Source organism: Callospermophilus lateralis, chromosome 5 (genome assembly GCF_048772815.1).
Source record: "Callospermophilus lateralis isolate mCalLat2 chromosome 5, mCalLat2.hap1, whole genome shotgun sequence".
In the NCBI taxonomy this organism is placed as follows: domain Eukaryota; kingdom Metazoa; phylum Chordata; class Mammalia; order Rodentia; family Sciuridae; genus Callospermophilus; species Callospermophilus lateralis.
Window position 1 is genome coordinate 158189539 of NC_135309.1, and position 27899 is coordinate 158217437.

Genomic DNA, 27899 nt, shown 5'->3' on the forward strand with positions numbered 1-27899 from the left:
GTGTGTGCTTATTTATTCCTCTTTCTCTTTATATGTACAGTCCCAGCCTCCTCATTCTTACGTTCCACCAACCAGGATCATGTGCTGTGGAGTGAGGACCACAATGGTCCCATCTGTACTGAACATGCACAGATTTTTTTTTTCATTTATTACTTCCTAAACAATACAGCAACTATTTACATATCATTTGCATCGTATTGGGTATTATAACTCATCTAGAGATAATTCAAACTCCCAATTCAAATTGGGAGGATGTACAGAGTTCATACAGAAATTCTACCTCTTTTTTATGAGGGACTTGAGATCTTGGTATCTTTAGGGTTCCTGGAGCCAATCCCCATGTATACCTAGGAGTACTATATATTGCATCTATAACATGTATGTACATATATGCATGTCTCTCTCTCTCACACACACACATCTGATTGGACACTATGTGTTTCTTTCTTTCTTTCTTTTTTTCTTTTTTTTTTTTTTTTTTTTGAGTCATCTGGAAATCATGACTTTGGTCAGTGTATAATCCCCTTTTCAAAGGTTCCTGCTATTACTATAAATGTCTGCTCTTTAGCACTCTGGGTGCTCACAGAGGTAATGCATCAAGAGAAAGCCAGTACTGTCACCAGGAATGCCCCAGTTGGCCTCAGGCCAGAAGGTTTCCGACCCCAGCTCTCCTCCCTGGAATCCATAGGTTGTGATGAGCTGGGTGCTTCCCCTCAGGTGACACTAAGGGGTCTGCTCTTTTTGCAGGTCTTCTGTTTACACAGATAGGTAGGTTTTTTGTTTGTTTTTAAAGCAGAACAGACTTGTTGAGGGGCAAAAAACCCCCCACAATCATTGTGTCTGTAAAACACAACCATTTCACTCATTAAGAAATTAGCCCTAAAATGGGCTTTCTCTCCAGGGTCTGGGTGTAGGACCCATGTCCTTGAAACCAAGTGGGCATTACCCATCCCTCTGGAAAGCCCCGTCTGAGTCAGTGACCTTGCATCTGGGCTATCTAGTCTCATAGGACTTGCTGGGAGTCAAGGACAGGTGGATCACACAAGGGTCCCTTTAATATTCAAGTGTTATTATCCAAATGTCCATTGGCAGTGCTCAGCCCAGAAGCCATGTCGCAGCAGGCTGCTGTGGCCGGGAAGATGTGCACTAGCACATGCTGGAGAAGCAGAATTCATTAAATCCTCTTAACCCATTTTTAAGGTAGAGAAACTGAATAAACCAAAGAACTCTTAGATGAGAAAAGGAAAAGCTTAGGTATTTAACTATGCTGATTTATAAGAGAAACCTTTAAAAGAATCCCCAGGGGATTCTGCACAGACGGTGCCTGTAGTTGAAAGTGGTGATTCCAAACACTGCTCCAAGCAAGTTTCCATAGCCCAAGAGAAGGCTGAGTTGGGAGCAGGGATTAACAGAGAGATTTGCTGGTACATCTTCCACCAGATTATCTGTGTCTTAGAACCGCCTGCAGGAGTAGGCTCGGTCTTGCAAAGCCTGCACTCTATGCCATTTCCTCTCATTCCTAAATGTAACTGTGCTCAGAAGCTGAGTACCTCAGCTTTCTTCCTTTTCTGTTTTTGCATTTTTCTGCTTGTACTTGCCCCCATCTCTCTTTATAAGAAATTATTGCCTTAAGTGTGTGTACTTGTTTAGATTTCAGGTGAGACAGTTTGTGAGTTTTCAGAGGGTGAGCACAGGGAGAACCTGAGCCTATCTGAGCCTCATGTCTTCATGACAAAGCAGAGGTGCAGCCTCCACTGGCCTTCACAGGTTGCTCCTCAGGGAACTGAGTGAGCACACCTTGACCTGGACTCTTCCTCCTGCAACATGTGCCATTGGAGTTCACTGTGACCAGGCCCAACTGGAACATTGCCCCAGGACCCTCAGCAGGTTCCACATCGTCGTAGGTGTCTCCAGGTTCCACAAGGCTGGGTCTGTCCTCCATCCCCTTAGAAAGATTCTCACTGGCCACCTTGTCTGGCTCCCTGATCCCTGACATTGACCTCCTCCTTCCCTCCCTGCCTGCAGCACAGAGGAGCCCATTAGAGGGAGCAGCCTGGTGCATTCTCCTGTCCTCTGCTCTCACTGCAACAGTTCTGCATCCTTCTCATCCCCTGTGTCCTCTGAGATTTTAGACTACCCCTTTTGTCCAACCGGCCTCTCTGGCACACATGCTGCTGCATCCTGATTATCACACGACTGACCTACTTTCCAGTTCTTTGTCAGGCTTCTCATGGGCCATCAGGAATGTTGCAACCTACAATCTCATTTGCTCTTTGTTTTTCTTGAATGAGATTGAGATAAGCACACCCCCCACCGCCTCATCATTTTCTATCTGGATTGTTCCCCTTTCCAAAATCAACCAGAGGCCCTTGCTTTTTCCACCAGGCCTGTAGAACTCCGCTGTAAGACCGTTATCTTTTCAGTCTGCATGACCTTCTTGGAATGATTCATCCGTGACTGTGTTGTCCCTGCTTATCTGACTGCTCCTGGTACATTTGTACCCAATGGAAGCTCTTGCTTTAAAAAAAGAAATGTTCCTTTCCATCTCCTCTTGTTGTTAAAACAGCTCTAAAAGCAGTCACAAAAAAAAAAACAAAACAAAATCCCCAGTCCTCTGCACTTTTGGTGATTTTCCATCCTGCTCTCTACCATGGTGTCATTATCTTGTCTGTCACCCATCATGGCCCTTGGGCACACTTGCCCTGTGCTCTGGAAGATGTCACCCATCACAGGCCCTTGGGCAGGCACATTTCCTGTTTTAATTCTCACTGGATGCCATGCTTGCAGAAACTCCCGAGCATCTCTTCTGGCAGAGTGGGGTTTCTGCCACGTCCTCCTATTCCCAGCCTGGGAAGGGACTCTCCGGATACCTGTGCTTGACTCTTTGCCTTTGGGACTCTGCTGCCCTTTCCCCAGTTTAAGGAGGTCAGAGAGCAACATGCTTCTCAGGCTGCCTCAACTTCCCAGTCGCCAACACCACTGTCTCTGTTCACTCCTTACTCCTTTGAAGTTAACTGTAGCACCAGGCTGCTGTGGCCAGGGAGATGTGCACTAGCACATGCTGGAGAAGCAGAATTCATTAAATCCTCTTAACCAATTTTTAAGGTAGAGAAACTGAATAAACCAAAGAACTCTTAGATGAGAAAAGGAAAAGCATAGGTATTTAACTACGCTGATTTATAAGAGAAACCTTTAAAAGAATCCCCAGGGGATTCTGCACAGACGGTGCCTGTAGTTGAAAGTAGTGATTCCAAACACTGCTCCAAGCAAGTTTCCATAGACCAAGAGAAGGCCGAGTTGGGAGCAGGGATTAACAGAGAGATTTGCTGGTACATCTTCCACCGGATTATCTGTGTCTTAGAACACAGATCTTTCTTTTTTGTTTGTTTGTTGTTTTTTTGTTATTTCTCAGTTTATCAACCAGTGATGATTTGTTGTTACCCTTGTTAGTAATAGTATTTCAATACATGTTTAAAAGCAGATTCAGTATCTGGGTGCTTTTCCTTGTCAGAGGCAGGCTGTGGGTTCTGTAGATCAGTATCATATTTGAGATGGGGCTTCCCTTGGGCTGAGGGAGGACTGCTCTGCCACAGGATCTGCACTGTCCTGAGTTCACCCAGTATGTGATTCAATTGCCAGGACACCATGGGGTGTCACCTGTGCCCTATCTCTATGTCCTGCTGATTTGCCAGGTTCTGGCATTGTCCTTTCACATCTGACACCTTGGTCCAGGCATGAAGTGACAGAGCGGGAATTATGAAGGGGCTTCCTACACGCCCCTTTGCTTCATTCTCCCATGTCTATCTTACCTTGCACATCGAATCTCAGAGTCCTCTAATGGGAAGCATGAGCTCAATTCAAAATGTCACTCACTAATAGCATTTAATGGGTCTTTCAGTGTCAGGACAAAATGCTCACTCACTAGGCTGGCCCAGGTCTCTCCCCCAGCGTATGCACTGCTTTCTCTGTTCCAATGAAGTTACTAAGCTTTCCCTCACCACCAAGCCTCAGCCCAGTGCAGTCCCCTTATCTGACCCGATGGCTTTCCCTCCTTTCTCACTAAAGGCTGGCATGTGCCCTTTAAGCACCTCCTCCAGGAAGCCACACGCAATCTCCTTCTTCCTTTAAAACGCATCAGAGGGGTCAACTCCTCAGGAATCCTTCCCACCCCTTCATTCTTCCTTTCCCCTTTGGAACTAAGTAACAGGATGTTCTTCTGTGCAGCCTCATTATAGCATGCGGACAGCTCTATAGACAAAGTTATAACCCTTCTAATTTTTCAGCCTTAACTGTGACTTCTAGCACTGTGCCTGCTGGACAGTAGCCGATGAATGACTGAAGAGCTGTCTCCTGCACACACAGCCGTCTCTGCTATGGCCATACCACAAAAAATAACTCGTCTTTAGATTTTCCCCAGCATGGGGGAAACCCTTCTTTATTAGTAATATTTTTGCTTGTCAATCAATGAGTTAATAGAGTCTATAGATATTTCCTGTGCATTTAATCCAATTCGAGCCTCTCAAGAAAAACTTGTTCCAGTTCTTGACAGTTTTACATATAACCTTCCTAGTGAAGAAGCATTTACAAGGTTTTTATGAAGTGCCAGGAAGGTTTTCCAAGACTCTGTTTCACGAGCAGCAACTAATAGATTCCTTTTATTTATTTTCCTAATGCATGCCCAGGAAAATATAAAGTTTGCACTACAATTCAAAACGAACTCATGATGATCAAAAGAAGATGCAGACTTTGAGAATTTAATTGAACATTCTTGTATCATTATGAATATTTTCTGCTGTAGATATGGAAAGCCAGATTAACATTTTTTGTGACTTTTGGTCAATATCTCAGAGGCTTATTTATTTTTTTATTAGCCAGACAAAAAATACACTCATGCTTCTCTTCCTCTTCCTTAGAGGCCTTGTCAATTGTCTCTTGCACTTTTCTTTTTCAGGAGGAGTGTCAGAACTACATCCGGGTGCTTTTGGTGGGTGGCGACCGACTCTTCACCTGTGGAACAAATGCCTTCACACCTGTGTGCACCAACCGCTCGGTAGGCTGCACGGGAGTCGCCAGAACTTAGCTTTGCCGATTGTCCAGATCCAGGCTTTAAGTGCATTTCTATACAGCAAGGGGGTTCTCTTTAATTTAAAAACAACTTTGATAAAATAAATATCGAATTTGTTGATTTATTTCTAATTGAAAATGCTAATAATACAAGGAAACAAATAGTTATTGGTCCTTTAAACTATTTCAATTAGCATTTTCCCTACCAGTGATCCTAAACATTAATCCAAAGCATATTCTTTTTTTTTTCTTATCTAAGAGATATTGTTTAAGTATCAAAATCAGAATCCAGAGGAAGAAAATATAATCTATAAATTGGATTAAAAGCATGTAAAACTGAGAGAGAGAGAGAGAGAGAGAGAGAGAGAGAAAACAAATATGAAGAAGGGTGAAGTAAAGGTGTAACTCTGAGCCTGTTGTTCCAGACAGGGATCTTCAGTAGGCACGTCCCATTGCAGGAGCATGGCAGTATCAGCACGCATGCCTGAGATCTTCTTTAGCAGAGTATTAATTTAATTTTTCTTAGGGTATATAACGAGGAAATGCCACGATGTTAATCTCCAGTAGGGCAACTTCTCTCCCAACCTTAATTCATCATGTTTCTACTGTTCCTTCTTTAAAACTTAATGATCAGGGACTGGGGTTGTGGCTCAGTGGTAGAGCTCTTGCCTTGCAGGTGTGAGGCACAGGGTTCGATTCTCAGCACCACATAAAAATAATAAACAAAATAAAGGTATTGTGTCCATCTACAACTAAAATAAATAAATAAATAAATAAATAAATAAATAAATAAATAAATAAATAAACAAACAAACTTAACGATCAGTTATTGGGAATTAAGGGAGGAGGCAGACACTAGGAGACCATGTTCCAGAGAGATCCCAGGCTCCGCACACACTTCAGTGCTTGACGTCAGCAGTGTCTCAGTCCTTGATGTCTACCCTGTGAGGTGGCTCCTCTTTGTGGGCCTGTTTTATGAAAGAGTCTGAGAGTCTGAGTAACTTCCGCAGGGCCAGATATCCAACAGTAGACAAGCCGCATGCCTGCACCTCCACTGGAACCCTCTGCACTGTTCACTCTCAGTTAAGAGTTAGGACCCAAACTGATTCTTGCCAGATTCCACAACCTCCACGGAGCCCCTCCCATTCAGTAACTGTCAGGAATCCTGCATTTGGGAAGCTGTACTCAGCAAGATGATATCAGGACACCCCTGTGGCTCTCAGCTGAGAGGAAAATATACTACAGGGATGCACATACATGGCCGCCCGTCATTACCAGGAACACATTATTTAGGGCTACTTGCAATCTTTTTATTCACAGTTTATATTGATCAAATTGTATATGATCCTTTATTGTGATTTATATATCTACCGATATTGAAGTGGGGTTCTTCATCAAAGTGGAAAATAAGCAGCACTCATGTATTATAAATCAGAACCATGAATACAGTAATCTCACTTCACATGTTGTGGATATTCAGTAGCATGAGGTGCAGTGGCTCTGAAGGAAGCAGACAGACAGTGAACGATACGTTTTCCAGTCCCGACCACAGTGGGCTGTCTTCATGAAGTTGGAGTGTGAAAGTTTGTCATCTCCTATGATCCCAGAGAGTTTATTGCACACTCTTTACTCAGAACTGCAGAGAGGGGGTCCACCAGCACCTTTTAAGGGTTCTTGGAGTCTAACTGCTGTCCCCCTTGTCTTCACAACAGTTGAGTAACCTGACCGAGATCCATGACCAGATCAGTGGCATGGCACGCTGTCCATACAGTCCCCAGCACAACTCCACGGCTCTGCTCACGGCTGGTGGGGAGCTCTATGCTGCAACGGCCATGGATTTCCCAGGGCGTGATCCCGCCATTTACCGAAGCCTGGGGATTTTGCCACCTCTCCGCACGGCCCAGTACAACTCCAAATGGCTGAACGGTAAGCCGCACAGTCACTCCAGTGCCCCCTCTCATTTGTGTGTGACACTGTGTTATTTGATGCTTGAAAATGAACTGTCAGACTTTCCAAAGAAAATCAAAATCTTCATTTTGTAAAGAAATCTAAATGTAATGCATTTACTAAGGATTGGAAGAGCATCATGTGACTCTTTAGTAAATAGAAAGATCAATGATGTTCTTTACCCGCTAGACCATAATAGGAGGGCTTATGTTATTGGACCAGTCATCAAAGTTCAACTGCTTTTTCCTGATCTGTTGTTTGTTTTCCTGCTCATGACAAAGTCAGAAGAGGGTGCTGACCATCCAAGCCAAGACTGGCTGTGGGTCCTGATATGTGCTACCTGAAATCCTGTGCTCTGCACATGCATGATTGTGACCTCACACACACACACACACACACACATTTTCACAAAGGCAGTGTGGGTACCATGTGTCACTCAGCATTTATGTGGTAGTTTCCAGAAAGATGCAGTCCTGAGTTTTCCAGTGTGATATTCACTAATTTGATGTTTGCAGCTATTGGATGCCCTTTTGCCCAGGTCAAGGGAATTGTGTAGACAAGAGTTTCTCACCCCCAGCAACACCGCTGTTGGGGGAAGGTCATTCTTTGCTTTGGAAGAGGCATTGTCCTTGCTGTAGGGTGTTCAGCAGCATCCTGACTGTACCTGCCAGTGGCTAGTGCACGGCCCTCCACTCAATTGTAGTGATAAAAAAAAAAAAAAAATTATAAATTTTCAAATATCCCTTGGGAAAAAGTACTGGTTTGGATATTACTGTGCATATTCATCTTGTGTGTGTGTGTGTGTGTGTGTGTGTGTGTGTGTGTGTGTGTAGATACACACACAAAGTATTTTGCCAAATTATACAATCAACTTAAGCATCACTGTTTGCCTCTAAGTACCCCCTTGTAGAAAAAAGAATGTCCTCATCATTAAGTTCCCACGGTAGCTGAATGGCAGTATTGCTTCCAAATGGCAATGTGGATTGTTCTCCCAAACTGAAGCAATAACTGGATTTCTCCCATTAACAGAATCTTTGTTGAATTGTTTTTGACTGAAAACAACACTTTATGGGCAGTCTCTTTTGGGCCCTGGAATTCCATTTGTGTGACTTTAAGTTGTTCTATTTATTGTTGATTTTTATAACAAGCAAAGGGACCAGTTGAGAAATCAAACAAGACCTCTGCCTGCCACCACAAAGGCTTATGATTAGCATTGCTGAAAATAAAGCAAAGTGGAACTGGAAGCACCATGTCTCTCTCCCCAAAACTGACGCCTTAAGAACATCAGGCCGCAGTGGGAGTTAGAAACACGGCTCCCTCCTTCCGTGAGATCCTGAAACACACTGACCAGTCAGTCAGGTGGTGAGATTCCCTTACCTTCCGGCTGGAATCCTCTCCATTTGGGAATTGGGTGATGTCATGTAGGTAGGTAAAGAGCCACCTCTGTGCTTGGCATGGTTGAGGTGGGCATAACACTGTTATTTGCTGCACAGAGAGATTAATGTTTTAGATTCCTCCCATGGACTGCCACTCGTACATCTGGTAATTCCAGAAATTGAAAATAATTTGAAGGTAAATATGGTAGACCTTCCACCCAGTCCATGGTGTCAGCATAGGTCACATGACATTGAATAGCCTGCATTTCTCAGAAGAGGACACCCATCTGGCCTCCATGGGAGACCCTCATACTCAGGCAGAGAGTGCGAGCCAGGCCTGAAGGCTCTCAGGTCTTGCATTGAGGTGCCATCTTGTGTGTTGTGGGGGCACGTTGTCTTTTACTGAATCCTGTGATGCTGTTTCCTCTCCTGGTTCTCTGGCTTCTGACCGATCTTCCACCCAAGATGGACTCTGGCGGTTGGCTACCCTGTAGCTCTGCTCCTGCTCTGCTGGCCTGCACATAAGAAAATTTATTCTCACCAAGTGACTTGGAACCCCCACTTTGCAAACCATCTGCCCTTTACTAGATATGCTCATCCCAGGTCCTTTCTCCATAGATCTTCTACTTCTAATCTCCCTCGCCAGCTCCCTGCAGACCCAGCCCCAGGAAAACCCCTCCTTGGCCTCCCATCTCTGACTCAGGCCTGGGGGAGAGAGCCGCCCTGCTGAGGGGAGGAGCGATGTGATGTAGTGTAGCCTCTGCCCTCAGCACAGGCCCTCGGGGTGACTCTGCATTAGTCACAGTGTCACAGTCCCCAGTCCCCACTCTGCCCCCCTTCTACTTCCCACTCCCGTCCTCCCCTACTCTGAATCTCAGCAGGTGCGTTTCACCTCTTATTTCCCAGAGAAATGCTAGATCTCAGAGATGTCCCCCTAGGAACCCTGCAAACATGCCTTGTATTGTCACTTTTGTCCATAGCTGATTCTTTCTGCTGTGTTCTAGAGTTCCTTCCTTCCTTCTTTCCTTCCCTCCCTCTCTCCTTCTTTTCTAAAAGTGTCACGTTTCTTTTTACCATAAACTCTCCTTTATTCCTCTCCAATGTTGACTGTCATTATTTTAGAAAAATGCTCACATTGATTCACTCTTAAATAAGACAAAAACAAAGAAACCCAAACCAGCTAAGTAAACAACACCCTTATCTCTGCAGTGTCCAAGAATGCTCCTATTTCCTGTTGTAGTTTTAAAGCCTTTTTAAATGATGCTTTTATGCTCTGAGCTTTTAGCCAATTGATTGCTCCCGATTCAGCCAATTGATTGATATGATTGCCAGGTCCCCTCCATCCCCACCACATCAGAGCCACCTGCAGTCCAATTCCAGATTGGGGCCTTCGCTCGGACCACAGCAGGTCTGGCCTTGTCTCTGAGAGCCTCATGCTCTGTCAGGCTTGGGGAGTGTCATGCCTGCCTGTCATTTCCCTGTCCCACCTGTCTTGGGTGGACTGTGTTAGTATCCTGTGGCTGCCATCACAAAGTACCACAGACGGGTGGCTTAAGCAACAGATGCTTATTTTCTTCAGTTTTAGAGGCTGGAGTCCAAGGACTGGTGTGTCCTTGCCGTGTAGATGACCAAATCCTCCTGGTCTTCATGGGGGCTTCCTTCCACTTGTTGGTATCCTAATCTACTCTCTGAAGACACTAACCACTGGATTAAGGCTGACACTAATGACCTTGTTTTAGCCTAAAAACCTCAGTAATAACCAAGTGCAGTCATGTTCTGGGGCACTGGAGGTTGGGGCTTCAGCATATGAATTTAGGAGTACACAGTCCAGCCCAGAGAAGGCTCCAGATTCAGCCATTCATCTGAGCTGGACACATGCACATCTCTGACGATTCCTTTCCCCACTCCCGAGACACACTGTACCCTGTCCACTGAGGCCCACATGCTGGCTTCTAGATCTGGGAGCTTCTTCCCATTTCCTCAGTTCTTGACTGAAACGCTGCACAAGCCCCTCTCTGACCTACTCTGCTTGGTGCAGCCAGCATGAGCTATTGAATATGGTCACCTAGGTGGCTTTAGTCCCTGTCCCTTTCCTTTGCTTGGAGAAGAACACTGCACTCTCTGGTGTTTTTTGGCTTGCAGTGACTGTTCTGTGACCTCTAGCCACAACTGCTTGCTCTCTCTCCTCCCATCCAACCCTGTCAAGCTGCTCGCTGAAGTCCTCCCATGACCCAAGACCCTCCTGTGCTGGCCCATTGCCCAAGCCCTCCCCTCCGCCTGGACAGTCTCGCCCAGATCCAGGGAGCTGCCTTCTCAGTCCTCCAGGCTCAGCTCCTGCATCTTCCTGGAGGAGCCTCCTCTGGCTATCCATCTTGGAACCTCCAGGTGACTGTGCCACTGCTCTGCCACATCCTTAGTGGCAGGAGGCACAGTTTGTCATCACGATGTGATGTTTCCTATCTCTAGAAAGCTGCTTCCTTACCAGATTGCATTGGTCTTGTTCATTCCTGGGGATCTGCAGTCCCTGCACAATGCTGCAGGTGTTAACAGGTGAACTCTAGGGTGGAGGGGTGGTCTCCCTTCTACCAGTCCTCCGTCCCAAGGAGGAGCAGATGGACGTTTCTAAACACGTTGACTCTTATGTCCTTCAAGTTTTTACTGAGTCTCATGCTGTGTTCAAAGTGGTCACGACCACAGGCCTGGTAAGTCATTGTGAATGAGAGTGACAGGGCTCATGGACACATGGGACAGTGGGACTGAGGCAGTGGCAGTGCCCTTGGAACAGTGCCAGAGCCTGTGGCAGGCCCTCGAATTTTTCTAAAGAAGTCAGAGATGTGAACTGTCCTGTGCAATCCCTGGCTTTGCAAGCTGGCAGCTGAGTAACCTTGTGGCTCCATGAACCAGCACAGAAAGGCCAGCACGTCCCTTGCTAGAGGTGAATTCAGCCCAGGCTGCAGTTCCAGGATGAAGCCTGAACTCCGCCCCCTGTCAGGTGCCTGGGGAGCTGGTCCTGCCTTTTCCTCTCCTGGTCTCTCTTCCTCACCCTGCATTCTCTTCCTAGAACCTCTCTCACTCCCTCCCCCCCTGCACTCAGGCTTTGTTCTTCCGGCTCATTTCTCAGCACCCTTCAATTCCTGCACTGAGAAGCCCTCCGTGACTCTCCAGTTCTCCTTCCTCAGGGAACCACAACACCCGTTCCTGGCTCCATTGCCCTTGATCCGTCCCCGCCTTGTTTGTATTTCTGTGTCCTCGCTGTGCTGTGGAGCCCAGAGGTTTGGGATAGCACTCTGCACCTTTCCTAATGTTCAGCCTAAAGCTTGCGGGTGGAAGGCGGAGGCTCTGAAGTCAGATGGACTTGAGGTTGAATCTCAGTTTCCTCATCTGCAAACTGGGCCTAACTATCCCCCTGAGCCTGCTGCTCTGAGACTAAGATGAGCCTGTGGGATGAAAGTGATGATTAGCCCCAGGCTCCTAATTATCAGTTACCAATCAATTAAGGCATTTGCCATGAACTCCTCATGTCTGATACTTATCTGCTGCAATGCAGGCAGTCAGTAAGTGGTTGTTGACAGTGAATGAATGAACACCTTGGCCACTGGTTCCTGAATTACTGCAGCTACCAGCCTCCCCTTTCAACCTGTTTTCTGGCACTAAGAGGCTCACTTATTGTCCTTAGGGGCTGGTCTCTCCTGGAACTGTCCAATCATGCCATCCCCAGACCTTCACACAACCTGGAGCCTCCAGGAGGCCATTGCTCAGCTAACAGCAGCTCACTTATTATAAGCAAAACTCACTCCTTTGTTTTGGATGCTTTCCAGTTTCTTCCAACCTTTTTGTGAGGATAAAAGAAAATTGTCTCAGCAGGAGGAGCCTGGCACATAGCACCTGCTAACCGTGGTCAGCAAAATGTTGGCTTTTCGGCTCACTGCTGTGATTTGCTCTGTGCAGGACAGTTTGCCTATGCATGGGGCAGTCCCTTTCTCTTCTAGTTAACTGATGGAGGACCAGCAGAGTCATCCCTAGTAACTATTATGAGACCAAGAATCCTCCTCCCGCCAGCCGTCAGCCAACTCTGCCTTGTCAAGACAACCTCTAGTACATTTTGAACAGTGTGGATGGTTCCTGGATTTTTTTCCTCCAGGATTCCCAAACAAAGTAGCAAAACTGTGTGGCTCCAAATGAACAGCATTTACTCTCTCAGAGCTCTGGAGCTACAGCTCCCAAATCCAGGTGCTGCCAGGGCCAGGGGCCTTTAAGGTCTCCCGTGGGGGATCCTTCCTTGCTCCTTCGAGCTTTGGTGGCTTCTGTTCTAGGCCTTGTGGTGGCACTCCTGTCTCTGCCTCCATGGTCACATGGCCATCTTCCTGTGTGTCTCTGTGTAAAGTCCTCTCTCTTTAGCAGACACCAGTGATTGGGCTAGAGCCACTCTATGGACCTCATTTTAACTAGGTTACATCTGCAAAGACACTTTTTAAATAAGGTCATGTTCACAAAAAAAGGAGGTTAGGACTTCAATATCAATTTTGAGGGGACACAACCCAACCCCATATCACTGTCTAACAAAGAAATGCTCTCAGGTGGAAATGAGAGCCACCATGCCTCACATTCTGGCAACCATCTCACCTCCCTCCTGTGCTGTAGGGTCAGTGTGTCTGTTTCTCGGGCTTCCCAATCAGGCGCATCTTCCTCTCTTGGCAGACAATGTCGTGTTCTGGTTTATAGTAGCATAAGAAGTCACTGGGCAGGAAGAAGAGAGCTCTCTGTCTGCTTTGCCAAAGGTGGAGATGGTTCGCCCCTGTTTCTTTGTCCTTCCTGCAGAGCACTGGTGTGGAAAATACATTCCCTAGAACTGCTTCCACTCCCAGTTTAGCCTTCCCACCCCAGGATCTTGGGAAGGGAACCTCTCCCCATGCATGTCTGGACCATGGACCTTGCCTTGCTCCTTCCACACTAGAATCACTCCCTCAGAGGACGCAGTGAGGAGTTGGCAGAAATGTCTTCCCGGACACTCCAGGTCAAGACAGGCACATAGGCAGAGAGGACATGTGTTCAGATATGGCCAGGACCTGGTAAGCTATGGCCATTGAGAGACTCCAGTCTCTCAGGATCTCTGGTACCTCAAGGCTAATCTTCAGGCAAATGATGGGATCCATTTGTTCATGGTGATGTCCTGTTTGAACACAGGAAGCCCCGAGGAAGGATCTGCCAACTTCTAAACTTCCCATCTTATCTCCCAGAACCCCAACAAAACTATCTGGTATGGTTCCTCAACCTTCCTTTAGCAATCCACATCCCAGGACCTAATACCAGAGTTCCAGATGCAATTTCTTAGAGTACAGTGCAATTTCCCACATCAGCTAAAATTTCCACTGATTACACAGTGACGGAGAGGTGTCTTACCTGCACCTGTGCACGGTGACCCAGGCGAGGCTGTTCCATCAACTGCAGCACAGGCTGGTACAAAGAGGGGGAAAGGGATGGCCAGGGCTCTGGGTGCCTTTGTAAATTTTGTCTGTCTAACAAAATGAAATATGGTAGGCTTTGCCGTCCATATGATCTCGTTGCAGCTTTTCAGTTCCACCATTATAGAACAGAAGCAGCCATTACCAGGGCATACATGAGCGTGGCTGGGTACTGATAAAACTTCAACACAAAACAAATTGTAGGCCAGATCTGGGGCATGTGTTGGAGTGTGCCAGTCCCTGTTCTAACCAATAGCTCTGCCCCTCAGCCAGCTGCCCAGTTGCTTCAACTCTATGAGTCTTTGCCCATAATTCACCTTTGCCATGGGGCTATACCCTGGCTCCCTTACTTTAAAGCCAGGCCCTCTCTTGTGTATGACCTGCTCTGCCTGCCTATACAGACCCACGTGCTCTCTGGTGTCCTACATGGAGCCGTGTGAAGTTCCTAGGAACATCCTGCTCCTCACCATGCACAGGGTGTTTATTCTGCCCTCACTTGCCAGGGTTTTTGCCTCCTGGTGAATTCCTGTTTCTCCGTGGCTTGCCTTGAAAGTTGTTTCCTGAGACCCACTTTAGTCTAACCTGTCCCTTCTTGGCACAGTGCATGGTTGCACCTGCTTGCATAGCATAGGGGCTCTTGTGTTTTCTCCTGCCCCAAGTCTACAAAATCCTCCATTTCACCTGCAAAGAAAGCCACAGTGCCAGCAGATGGCCACCCATGCCCTCCCTGCCCTTATCTCCTTGACCCGCTTCTCGCTGCCTCAATCTCAGCCTCTCAAAGGCTGCACAGTGGCTCTGGCTCCTCCTTCTCTTCCAAGGCCCAGCAAACGTTTTCTACAAAGGGCCACAGATGAAATATGGTAGGCTTTGCTGTCCATATGATCTCGTTGCAGCTTTTCAGTTCCACCATTGTAGAACGGAAGCAGCCATTGCCAGGGCATGCATGAGCGTAGCTGGGTGCTGATCAAACTTCAACACAAAACACACTGCAGGTCGGATCTGGGGCAGGTGCTGGAGTATGCCAGTCCCTGTTCTAACCGACAGCTCTGCCCCTCAGCCAGCCGAGTCTTTGCCCAGATGTTACCTTTGCCACGGGGCTATACCCTGGCCCCCTTACTTTAAAGCCAGGCCCTCTCCTGTCTGGTCCTCAGGACCCCTTTCCACGCTCAGTGTTTAACCTTATCCATTGCAATCTCATCGCCTCCTTCTGCTACCAGAATGAACGGTCCCGGTGGCTGGAGCTTGTATGTTCTGTATGCTGACTTATTTTACATGCTTACAGCAGAGCTGGACACACAGCAAGCACTCAGTAAATATTTTTTAAGTAAATGAATTAATGTAATTGGTGTGCTCCCCAAATTCATACTGAAGCAACCCCCAATGTGATGCCACCAGGATGTGGGATGTGAGTCTTGGTGTCACAGCCTTTGGGATGTGAGTAGCTATGGGAATGGGACCTCCTGACTAGAGCTCTTAAGAAAGGCCGCCTGAATTCTCCACCATGTGAACCCGAAAGCAGGCCCCCACCAGACGGTGAGTCTAAAGGAAACTCAACTGGGAACTTTAGAGCCTGGAGAGCTGGAAGGAAATGTGTCTTTTGTTTGTAAGTTCCCCTCGGGGGCCTGGGGTATAGTTCTATAAGAGAACACTTGCCCTGCATGCAACTCTCAGCATTGGGTGGGGGGAACCTACCCTGGTATTTTTATTATAGCAGCCTGAGCAGGCCAAGACATGGGGGAACAGTTATTTCTGAGTTTCCCCCACTAGTTTATTAATTCCTTGAGGATAGAAATTGTACATGAGCCACTTTCATGAGCTCAGTCGTCTTACTCAGAGCCAGAAGCCCTGTCAAGGCTTGATCAGCATTGCTTAGTCAGCATCTGCTGAATGAGTAAGAAATAAGCACATTTCACAAAGAGCAAAATATGAATATTGTTGCAAAATAAAGGTAAATATTCTATTAATTGTATTCCAGAATTTAAAACAAATAAAAGCCCCTCCCCAAACATTTTTATGCTTGAAACTGACTCAATTCCAAGCATTTGAAAGAAAAAAATGTTCCTTTTAAACTCCCATTTTGTTTGGGAACCCCTTTCAGCCATTACTTACTCACTTTTCTAAGGCAACGTGTTTGATCGGATAACATTCCGGAGGAATCTGGAACATTGAGGTATGTGTTTGAAAATGAATTCATGTTTTAAGATCAGATTTTCCCTTGTGCCCACATCACTCTTAAAATGAATTTATGTGTTTAGAGAAATTCCTGTACAGCTTTAATGCATTAAAATATCAATCGTTAGTGACCCTTATTAAATGATTACTGTAAAGGAGGATAATAAATGTTTAATGGTTGATGCTTAAAATAGAGAAGCTGTAAAGTATGCCTTCAAGAAAATGGTAGTCAAATTAAGGAAACAATAAACTCACCAAAAGTGTAGGGGGGAGGGGAAACGTGGTGCGTCCACAGTAGTATTGTGTGAATCGTGTGAGTTCTGGGGGAACTAATGCTGGGCACAACATCAACCCTCAGTAGGAACCTGAAGGCATTACCTCCTGGATGAACTTAACTAACTGTGTGAACTCGACAGGGACAGGATCCTCTCACACTCTGCCACTGCTCATTTTCTTTCTCTGGGGGAAATGCTTGCTGCCCCCCTAGGTGGATCAGGAAACTCTAAGGCTTCTGTTCTCTGAGATCCCAGCTGTGACCTCCTGTGGAGGAGGACTCCCTGGAAATTCAGAAGCATTCTCATTTTTGCAGGATTGTTTCTTATAGCTACTACGTTTTTAGTTAAGAAAACATGACTCTTTTGGTAACCGTCTTGAAGACCCCTGGCCTGAGATACATGGATGGCGCTAAGCTACCCTAGCCTCATGAGGACTCTTTGAGGTATTTAAATGCAATTATTGGCTTTCTGATTATTAAAGGTCACTTACTTGGAGGAAGAAAACCCCCTCTGTGTACCTTGAGGGGAAGTCACTTGAGCTGATTCTAAAAGGAGCTCCTCTCTGGACTCCGCTCCTCACCCTAGGATCAGACACGAATGTTCAACAGCAGAAGCCTGGACAGGCTCCTGGACTGTGCGAGGCTCCATCCTGGGTGAAGTGAGAGCTTGTTTGGCAAAAGCACCCCAGGGTGTAAATCCCTGGTGCTCTCTGAACTGTCAACATTCCTGTAGCTGGAAATTCACAAGTGGAACTGAAGAAAAAAGCAAGCAAAATAAAGACAAATGAGGGCTGGGAATGCAATGTGTGGCAAGGACAAGGAGCAGCTCTGTAAAATCAGAACAAAATAAGATTTCAGAGTCAGCAGCCTAGTTTGGTATATTACCAGATAGGCATCTGGGGAGATGCTGGGAAGGGATGCAGTCGCGAACTCAGAAATTTAACTGGCTAGGGTGGGGGGGGGATAGATAGGATTTAAAACATGTCAAGCAAGTTGTGGGTCCTGTGACACAGTTTTCTCGTTTTTAGGCTGGACAGTGTCCTCTATCAGAAGGCCTTGGGCAGATTGTCAGTGCTGTTGGGAGGGGTATGTTTTGAAAATTGTGATGCAGACCAAACCAGATCATCTTCACTGGGTCAAAAGTCATTTTAAAATAAATGGCCTTCCTTCATATCATCTGCCTGTTGGTGCAAGCATTACAACCTTGTTATCTCCAGTTATTACCCCAGGCCCAAGGAGGAGTTATAATGACTGTTTATAACAGATAGGTGACCCCACGCACAGGTCACCTCTAACCCTCCACACCTTGCTCCAAGGGAGGCTGCATTGTCTCTCTGTGGATGAGTGCTCCAGGGCTCAGAGGGATTCACCTCTGCAGGGGGCTTGCCTGGTGTAAACCAGAGCTAGGGTTTGAAAGCTGATCCTGCCCCATAGCATGCAGCCTCCCCCATAGTTTTTTCCCAGCCTCTGCTTTGTGTAGTCAACTTTCAGGAAATGCTAACATCATAGGGGACCTCTGTCTCTCCTAATGTGCATACCGTGATGTACAAGCCGCCATGGGACAGGGATGTGGGAACTCTGGGAATGAGTGAGCCTTTTCTTGATTATGCAAGTATCAAATAAAGGATCTAATGAGCTGGGATCATTAAACTTATGAAGACAAACCTGTGGGGTGATTTAACACAGCCCTTTCTAGGTACAAGTTTAGTAAGTAATATGTTGAAATCAGTTCTTAGGGTGCTCTTTGGAAAAGTGTGATGAAATTCATTGAACATTGAGCATCTGAAAGCTAGGGAGCCATGGGTCCCTTTTAGTATTGGATGATGGTTCTTTTCTTGCCAGTAAGTCATCTGTAAACTGGTATTTTCAACCTGCACATTTCAAGCGGATGAATGATGCCTTCCCTTTGCCACTAAAGTATTTTGGGGGTAAGGCATGAACTCCATACAGAGCCACAGGGAGATGGCACAAAAAGTGCCACGCAGAGAAGGCCTCACGCTGGAGAATATAACACGTTGGCAGTTCCCAGCACCCATGAGAACAACCTGAGGAACAGCTGAGCATTCATTGTCCAGAGAACGTACAGTTTATGAGTTGCCAGTCTATGCAAGTCCACAGGTTTGTCTCCCTAACGTTCAGTTAAATGTTTTGCTTTCCCCGGGTCATGGCCTCCCCCATTTGTTCACCTGTGGTTTGGATAGTTGGATTGTGGACTCTCCATGTTGTGATTTCTTTTTTCTGAACCTGACCCATGCAAGAGACTAAGCTGTATCCACCACATTGGTCTACTGATTCTGTTACAGCTTGTTGGGAAGCTGAATCATGTTACAGAGCTCAGTGTATTTTTCAAAGAAATCTTACATGTTGTTCTGTTAGTCTTTTAAACTATTTTATAGGCATTAAAACATTTCTTGTATCCTTATATTCAATTTGATCTTCCAATTTAAAAAAACATGAGTGCCTATGTTGTGAAATAAATTGTTACTTCTTAAAATGGTGAATCTAAAATTTTAAATGTCTGCCAGGAAAAAAAAATTTTTCTATTTTAAAAGTATTTAGGTATTTTTATAAAATAATTTTTAGCTCATCGAGCCTTCCTGTAGACTTTAAGAGATGGGGGATTCCAGGTGTGGGTTTTGGACACACAGGACTGATGCTCATGCAGATACGGTGGTTTTCCTTTGGGGAGGAGGCAGTGCGGTGGGCAAGTTGTGCCTTCTCAAATCAGCAAATCCAGGTAAATCACACATTTTCAACAGGCCATAATCCCCTTTGAAAAATGGAGGAAACAAAACTGCTCCAGACCTGCTTTGAGCGTTTCCGCAGTGGCTGTCTGTCTGCCAGGAGGCCCAGTGAATGAGGCACCTGGGGCTTCAAGGCCACGTGGCTGTGTGAATGGTAACACAGGATGCACTGGGCTCCATCCCCCGCCCCATCACCCCCACCACACACAGGAATTGGAGTATCCCCAGAGGACACTGAAGTCCCCACTCCTCACTGGGGATTCCTGGCCTCCTGCCTCCTGTCCTGTGGATTGTCCCTGACTATGCTTAGGTCTTCTCCCAGGCTGATGGCCCTCCAGCAGGCTTGATTACCGGCTTTTGACACCTCAACCTGCCCTTTCCCTGATGACCTTTTTCCTAACTCTCAAATTCACCTCCCTGAGCTGGTCCTTGATGTCCTGGTCATCACTGTAAACATTGTCGGTCTCTGTTTTTTTATTTCCTCACACTGTTCTTGAGGGAAGGGGCCATATCTATCAGTTGACTAAGGAACACGAGAGCTGAGGACAGTCCAGAGGAGTGAGTCAGTTCCTGCCACCTTGTCTGGTCCCAGACTCACTGAAAGGAATGGAGAGCTGTCAATTGATGTGCAGAATGGATAGTTGGGGAGTTAGCTTGTTAAGTAAGTGCAGGTGATCATTTAACCAGCGTGTTTTACATTAATGTGTTTAGTGAGATGATTATTTACACCTGGATAATTGCCAAGCAAGTGCTAAGCCCCTGACATACCTTGGCTTTGATTCACACAGTGACCCTTCATGTGGAGTGTTGCAGTCCTAAAACAAAAACCAGGCCATTCGATAACTTGACTCAGTTCATCTAGCCAGCAGGTGGAAGTGTTGAGCCATGTATACTTGCACCTCGGTACTGCATGTATGTGACGCACACACACCTACATACACACCACACACGTGAAACTGTTGGTTATCTTCCACCTGTCTACTCATCTGTTTGTCTTTTAGTGGAAAGCCCAGGGAAAGAATGTTGGTTCCCCCATGGTTTTAAAACCACAATAAATTTAATTTCACTTGAATTATCCAGTCTTCATAAATACTTAAATGAAATAAGACCCACTCCCAACCCCTACAACACATTCTTCTTTGGGTGTGACAATGGAAATAACGTACACAATAAAAGAGTGTCTGAAAAATCTATAAATGTGCATTGACGTGGTTTCATGGGGATCGACACCAACAAATTAGGGAACAGAAACCCTGTGGCTGGCTGTGAAGCCCAGCATGGCTGTATCTATGCTTTTTTTAGGTTCTAATCATCTTGCACTTGATACATGTATGCTTCATCATTTTGACTAAGTGAGGTTCTATTAAATACAAATAATCCAAAGGTACACCAAGAGCCAATCATGAACCAATATCAATAACAGAAATCTATTGTGATCCTACTATGTACCAGTCCCTTTAATCTTAAAGTCTGGCAAAGCCGGTCATCAGTGCCCCCGTTCTCATGCAGGACGGCAGAGCATGCCAGACATTGATAGTTCAGTCCAGGGCAGAGCTATACCTGTGTGCGCACTGTGCCAAGTCATTTTTAGCTTCCTTTTGACATGTGTCTTACAGAGTGGACTTTTGAAGTGCAAAATAATTTTGTGATGGATTTTTGGTTCTAGTAAGATTTTTGTAGAGTTGGAAACTTAGAATTCTTTTTTGTTTTTAATATTCATTCTCATTCATTTAGATAAATGTTTCTTGATATATCAACAACTTATGAGTGATCTGTTCATTGATTGAATATAGGGCATCCCCATATTGATGTTCTAGGCTTTGGAATAGAAGCTTCAGATTCTCAGATGTGTTTTTACTTGGTCAAAATCTCAAAATTTTTATCCTTCATCTAATCTCTCATGTTTATTTATAATGTAGCTTCTCAGTACTCCCATCTGCATGGTCATTACTCTAAGTGAAGATGTAAAATAAAAATTTTATTTCATGATTCATAATTCTTATTAACCTGGCATATTTTATATGGCACTCTCACCTGTAACCCAACTTGTTTTACAAACATGAGGAAAATCATCTTCTCCATTCATATATTTCTATATAAGCTGGCATAGACCCATGGCTGCTTTTATTCTGAACTAGCCCCACACCTTCTGTTCATCTGTGGCTCTGGTGATGCTAAGTTGTAAAGGCTCTCTGAGATCTGCTTTCGTGAGCCCATGTTTGCTGTAGACAAGGAGGCAAGCCTGATTTATGACTTGTTCAGTTCGTTCAGGAGTGACAGATACTAGTTTGTAGTGAATTGCCTTTTAACAAGACACAGAACTAAATAATGGGAGGAAAACAATATGCATCTTATTATCCTGCCTGACGAGATCCAAACACCTCCTTCCTCCAGATTTATATCTATAAATACAAAAGATGTTTGACTGCTTAACCATTCTTCCTGCTTTTTCACTGTCCTTGGAAGAGGAATGGGATGCTGGCTGAATTTCAAGAGGCTCTGCCTTCCAAGAAATGGAACTTCCTGATTTAATAGCAGGTCACACTGTCAGGGGCCTGTGGTCAACCCAAAGAATCCCTGAGGGGCAGCTGAATGTGCTTCCAAATGTAGTTCAGCTCCCCAGCTGACCTGACCTGTGTTGTGATGAATTAGAGAATAGCGTACACTATACACTGAGCACAACTTCTCTGTGTTCTAAAACAAGAAGCGAGACAAAATGAATTTGAGCATTTCTATCTGACATGCACATGGTCACTTTATAAAATTGGCTTGAAGACTTGGAGAGAGGGAGGCTTGCTATGGAAAGAGCCACACCACCTTCCATTCCTTAGTATTTCCTTTATCTGAGACATCTGCATGGGAGACAGTTCAGTGCAGTGGACAATGAACATGATCAGCCCCTAAGAGTCACTTGCTGACAGGGCAATAGAGACACCATGTGAAACCCAGCTCTGGTCCTGATCAAACATATCCTAGCCATATTCTTATTTAATAAGCCCTTGAATTGTTGAGCACTTCTTCCTACCTTTTCTTTTTTGTTTCATCCCTAATATCCCTGGTAGCTGGACATGTATCTTCCCTGTAATTCGTTGCAAAATGTTCCTCAGCCTGTGCCTATGTGAAGCCCGTAGCACTGTCCATGGGTGTGATGACCCTCCATCCGACATCATGCATGTCCAGAAGTCCAATCCTACCCTTAAACATAGGAAGCATAGCAGATTGTTTCTTTCAGACTAATATTTTCCCAGCGCACCATGATGGTACATGAATAGGCTCTGGGCTCAGACCCTCTGGATTCAGACATCCCTACTCCCTCCCAGCCCAGTAGCTAGTGGTAGGCTCTGGGCTCAGACCCTCTGGATTCAGACATCCCTACTCCCTCCCAGCCCAGTAGCTAGTGGTGTGAACTTGGGTGAACTGTTAAACCTCTGGGCTTCAGTGTGCTCCTCAGTTATGCACTGGGAAGAACACAGCACTGCCTCTGACTCTTGTGGGTTTGGTGAGCACATGAATGTAAAAGACCAAGCTCAACATGGCTCAGCAGAATCCACAAACACTTTTTATCACACACAGACCAACTGGAAGAAACCACGACTGGTCAGCTCTCCTTCATGGTGGTTTTCCTGCTTAAGACTTCTTGGATAATGGAGTTTTCATCACTCCCATTTCGTGCTGCTTGTCTCCATGTTACCAGCAGAAGTGGGTACTGGTGAGGGTTTTGATAGATCTGGGTGCACTCTGCCTCATGCACCCGTGCTGGTGACAGCTCCAGGTCACACAGACCCTGCCCCCAAGGTCGTTTTTATGTTCCCCATTTTAGATGGTTTGTTGTTATTGTTGATGATGATGATGATGACTTTTTCGTTTTAATAAAGTGCTGGAACTATAATCTGGCTTTGCATCCCTAGGTTTAGGACCTATTCTGAAATGATTCAGCCTCCCCTTTCATAATTATACATTCAAGTGATTATTTTCCTTAGACATGAAATATAGGTTTGGTTTTGGGGTCTGCTTTTGAGAATAATTATCTTGGAGACTCATAGGGAATCTGGATTCAAAACCCTCCAATACTTTCCTTATATTAAAAAAAAATTTCAGATATGCCACCTGTTGTGTATTTGTGAGTATCTCTCAGGATCCTAAATCATACAATAATAATAATGAATATAATATTCTTCTCATATGTTTTAATGCAGTTCTGGGTTTTGTTTTTGTTTTTGGAACTTGGAGTTGAACTCAGGGATGTTTTATCACTAAGCCACATCCCCCAATCCTTTTTATTTATTTATTTTTCTTGAATGTTGAGACACCTAAATAGCTGAGCCTGAACTTGAACTTCTGATCTTCTTGCCTCAGCCTCCTAAGGCACTGGAATTACAGGCATGTACCAACTGCCTAGTGTGTCTTTTTAAAAAGCAAAACAACAACAAAAAACTACCTATTTCAGGATAACGTAATAGTGATTTAAGAATATTTTTGACAGCTTATAAACTAAATTAATTCTCTTCAAAAATCTCTGTATATGATGTAATGTACTTAGGAACAGTGTAACAACCTGAAGGGAACTGCACAGCCATGGGAATCATTTAGAATTTTTAAAATGTGCAGTCCTATGAAAACATTTTGTGGATGACATTGAAGATATATACATAGCTAGCTAGCTAGCCAGATAGATAGATGGATAGACTGTTTGGAAATTGGCAACAGTCTTGAGGAATAAAATAGAAGAGGATTCAGTCAGTGTCAACTCCATGCCAGTGTTTGAAGTCCCTGTCTGTGTTTCAGGTCTGCCTTAAATGGTAATGTCTTGTCTTGCAGCCAGACATATTTCCAGTGGTCCTGCCAATAGCCTGTTTATTGGCACAGTACAGTTGTATCTGGTAAGGTGCAAGGTCAATGGAATTGCTCCTACAAACTATCCCTGAAAATGTGTCCTTGTGGATATAGCTGTTGTCTGTATATTTCATTAATTTTGAACACCAAAGGTTATTGCCATAATTACACTAATTGCACTATAAAATTCAGACACTTGCTGAATGAATGAGAGAAACGAATGAGAATCAAACCTGATTATGACAGTTTTTAAAGATACATATTGGGACATATCAGTATCTATAGGGTATCCATCATCTGTTTTTGCCGCTTCCTTCTCAAACAGGAAGTTAGAAAGAGAATACTTTCAATGTAATATGTGAGATTCGGTTGGTTATCTGTATTTCATAATTCCTAATGAGCTTGGTGATTAAGTAAAAGCTTTGTCGTAATTTTGTCAATTCTCAATACCCTTGTTTAAGCCGTTTATGAGACTGGAAAGCTTCCAGACAATGGCTTCCTCTCAACACCTTTGTCTCCTCCCAGAGGTTCCACCAGTGACCAGGAATAGGAAAACAAGGCTTCAGCTTTATAGTGACACTGTCACCATAGTAACAGGAATTGCTGAAGCTAATTCAGGGCACTAACCTTTCAGTTTGAGTTTTTGTTTCACTTTTCACCAATGGAAAATATTGTAAGGTCTTTACTAAAAGCAGATAAAATATGCCAAAGTCATACACATGGATATAAAGTCAGAGCATTTTTTTGTGCTGCAAAAACAATTAAAGATTCCTATATTCTGAATCAAATTTCACCTTTTTAATCTTATTTGCTCTCTGTTTCCAAAGTTGATGTAAGACTTTTCAAGCAAAGAAATAGACATTGCTTTAATTTGTTCTGCAAATCTCCCCTGGCCTTTTGATGGCATTGATGTCATGCTAGCTTGGGCACGGGTCCAGCTCAGGGTGCTGCAGTGTGGAAGCACGGTACTGATGGCCCGTCATTTGGAACCTGGGCATGACCCTGAGTGTCCCAGCAGCACAGACCATTAAGCTGCTCACAGGGCTGCCCATTTGTCCTGTAAGGTCCAGGTGTTGTCTAAGCAGAAGCATGTCTCCTTGGGAGAAATACTGAGCAGGCCAAGATAAAATTAGGAATGACATATGGATGTTGAGATTCTTCTTCTTTCCTATCGCTCACAGAACCAAACTTTGTGTCCTCCTATGACATCGGAAATTTCACCTACTTCTTCTTCCGAGAAAATGCCGTGGAGCATGACTGTGGGAAGACCGTGTTCTCCAGAGCCGCCCGGGTCTGCAAGAACGACATCGGAGGGCGGTTCCTGCTGGAGGACACCTGGACCACCTTCATGAAAGCTCGCCTGAACTGCTCCCGGCCCGGGGAGGTGCCCTTCTACTACAATGAGCTGCAGAGCACGTTCTTCCTGCCTGAGCTGGACCTCATCTATGGCATCTTCACCACCAACGTGTATGTAGCTGGAAAGAGCATCTCTTCCTTCTCTTTTCCTCATTCTGAATGAGTCTTTTGTTCCTTGACCTCTGAAGGCTTAAAGTTGCCTCAAAGGTAGTCTTTCTTATTTTACTGGGCTAATAGCCAATAAATAAATAAATATATATATATATATATATATATATATATATGAATGAATGAAAAGAGACTTCACTATGAATTAAGTGTTAAGCAGAGATATGTACTGTGTGAAACTGGCATTAGGAAAATATACATAAATCTAAAAAGTTTTGATCTGTCTTTGGGTAACAGAAATATCAAATTATTCTATGATAAATTGTTCTTTTCTGATTTGTGAGTATGTCCTGGGCACTTTGGGGAATACGGGTACATATTAGATTCTTTTTCCATCTACACAAGTCATGCATTTGTGCATAATGAAAGCCATATTGTTGGGGAAATCTGATCTTTAAGATAACATAATTCTTGCCTGAACCCTGACTTAAGTATGAAACTCACATTTGTACTTTCCCGTAGATGAACTTAAACCATTGCTATAGAAGATGGCTAACTTGGGCAACCATTTCTTAAATAAAAATTATACTTTAAAAGTGTTCCTGAAAACATAGAACTCACTTTTCTGTTGGAATATCCCTACCTTCAGAACAGACAGTATTTGGATGGCTGGGCAAAGCATTTGAAGTTTCCCAAGCACTTATTCCCTTTCATTCTGGTAGAGTGGTGCCCAGTTCCTTAGTGCTCTGTGGCTCTGGGTGGTGTGATAAGACCTAACAAGAGTACATGGGACTCCAAGCGACACTCCCTCAACATTGGCAGAGCTGTGCTTGCCCTGCATCTGGATCACCTTTGCAGTCTCTCATCTGGAGACCTAACAACTTTGAGAAAAGTCAAGTATTTGTGTTCAGAGCAAAGAATCCAAATCTGAAAGGGTAAAAATTGCTGGGAGATGAGGTGGGTGACCCTTAGCCCCAGCTTGCCTGTGCTTAGCCTGGTTTGGGTGTTGATGACTACCTTGCATCCTGCGGAACGTTAGTCCTGGGCAAACCAGGCAATAGATTACTGCATGAAGCTTGCTCAGCTCCCTGCATATTTTTAGTTTATTTTTTTTTTATCTCTGGCATCAGAAGTGTGCCCATGAATTATATTTCTAGAGTCATTTACTTTATCTGTCCCTTTATTCCTCATTAGCCTTTTCCTCCTGCCCTTTCTCCTGGTAAGTGTTTAGATTCACTGGATTGAAATTTTGCTCCACATTCTCCTTTCTTAGATGTTAGAAAAGCAGGTGGTACGGATGACCCCACCCGGGCCCCTTCCACCATTGGCTGTCCTTATTGTTACAAATCTGCTTTCCAAGCCCAGATGTTATTTTTTACTCCTGGAGAAGTTTCTTTAAAAAAAAAATCAATTTATGGTTTCTGAAGTTGATTTGCTTTCCAAAACCTTGTTTAAAGAGTAGTATAGTCTGCACAAGATAAATGTTCTGTTGCTCAGTTGACATCAATTTTACACACAATGGGGGCTTGGCTTACTTAGCTGTTGATTTCCCTGGCTCCGAGCAAAAAAAAAAAAAAAAAAAAAAAAAAAATGACCACAACAAAAACACCAATTTCAAAAGTTACAAAAGTCCTATGCCTGAACTATTCCAAGGTAGTGAATAGTCCATTCAGAGAGTCACAGAAATGTTTCAGATTACTATAGGTGAGGTTCTTAGTGCTTTAGTGCAGCCATGACAGAAGTCACTCAACATGTGCCTACCTCCTCTTTCTCTCTGGAATCTATTCCCACTGATTCTTTCTGATACGTCCATCTCTAATCCCACGATGTATCCCACCTGTCCTTCCTTTACGGCTCAGTCTTGATTTGACCCTTTCAACAGATGAGTGCTTTTGTGAGAAGTCTGGCTTCAAACTGAAAGAAAATGAGGTTCAGGTAGCTGGCAATTTCCCATCTCCGAATTACAGGCTAGAAGTTGGTAGCTTGAAGTTGCAGTTTGCCTCCATGCTTTTCAAGGTTTCTCACCTGGGAGAATGGGGACAGCGGGGAAGGACCTATTCTGGCTCATTTCTGTCTCTAGAACTGTGAGATTTTCCTAAACTACTTGGTTAAGAGTTGAGCTGCAGGAACCAGTTTGCTACTGCAATAGAACTTTTAAAGGTGTTACCTCTTATTCTGGATATCTATAAATGAAGGCCCAGCATTCTAGCTGTATGTAGGGTAGAGAATAGGACAAGCATAGTTTAGTGCACATCGATATCTAGACAGTAAAGCTGGTGTTGCTAGGAAAAAAGTTTTATTTTTTTCCCTTCTAAGAAGAATAAGAACTAGAAGGATTATTATTATTTTTTTTTTTACTTCACTTTTCTACCAGTAACTTTCAGTAATCGTGAAATAGAAGAAAACTTCAAGTTCCCCCATTTCTGGGCTCACTTAAGTGAGTCTTCTGCCATTTTAATCCATTTGGGGCACAAACAAGAAATAAACAGCATTAAATGAGGACAAATGATTACCTTGATTACTGAGAGAAGCCAGGTTGGAACAAACAGCTGCAGGAATCTTA

The 27899-nt window shown here is 44.5% G+C and overlaps 1 protein-coding gene across 3 annotated transcripts in view; it reads left to right on the top strand.

Moving 5' to 3' along the window:
* The window catches only part of Sema5a (semaphorin 5A), a 452724-nt gene that overhangs the window by 287245 nt on the left and 137580 nt on the right, over positions 1–27899 (top strand). For all 3 annotated transcript variants that reach the window (XM_076857478.2, XM_076857480.2, XM_076857479.2), the window contains 3 exons: positions 4952–5050; positions 6777–6990; positions 25054–25339. In XM_076857478.2, coding sequence (XP_076713593.1) covers positions 4952–5050; positions 6777–6990; positions 25054–25339 — 599 coding nt within the window. The remainder of the gene's footprint in view (positions 1–4951; positions 5051–6776; positions 6991–25053; positions 25340–27899) is intronic.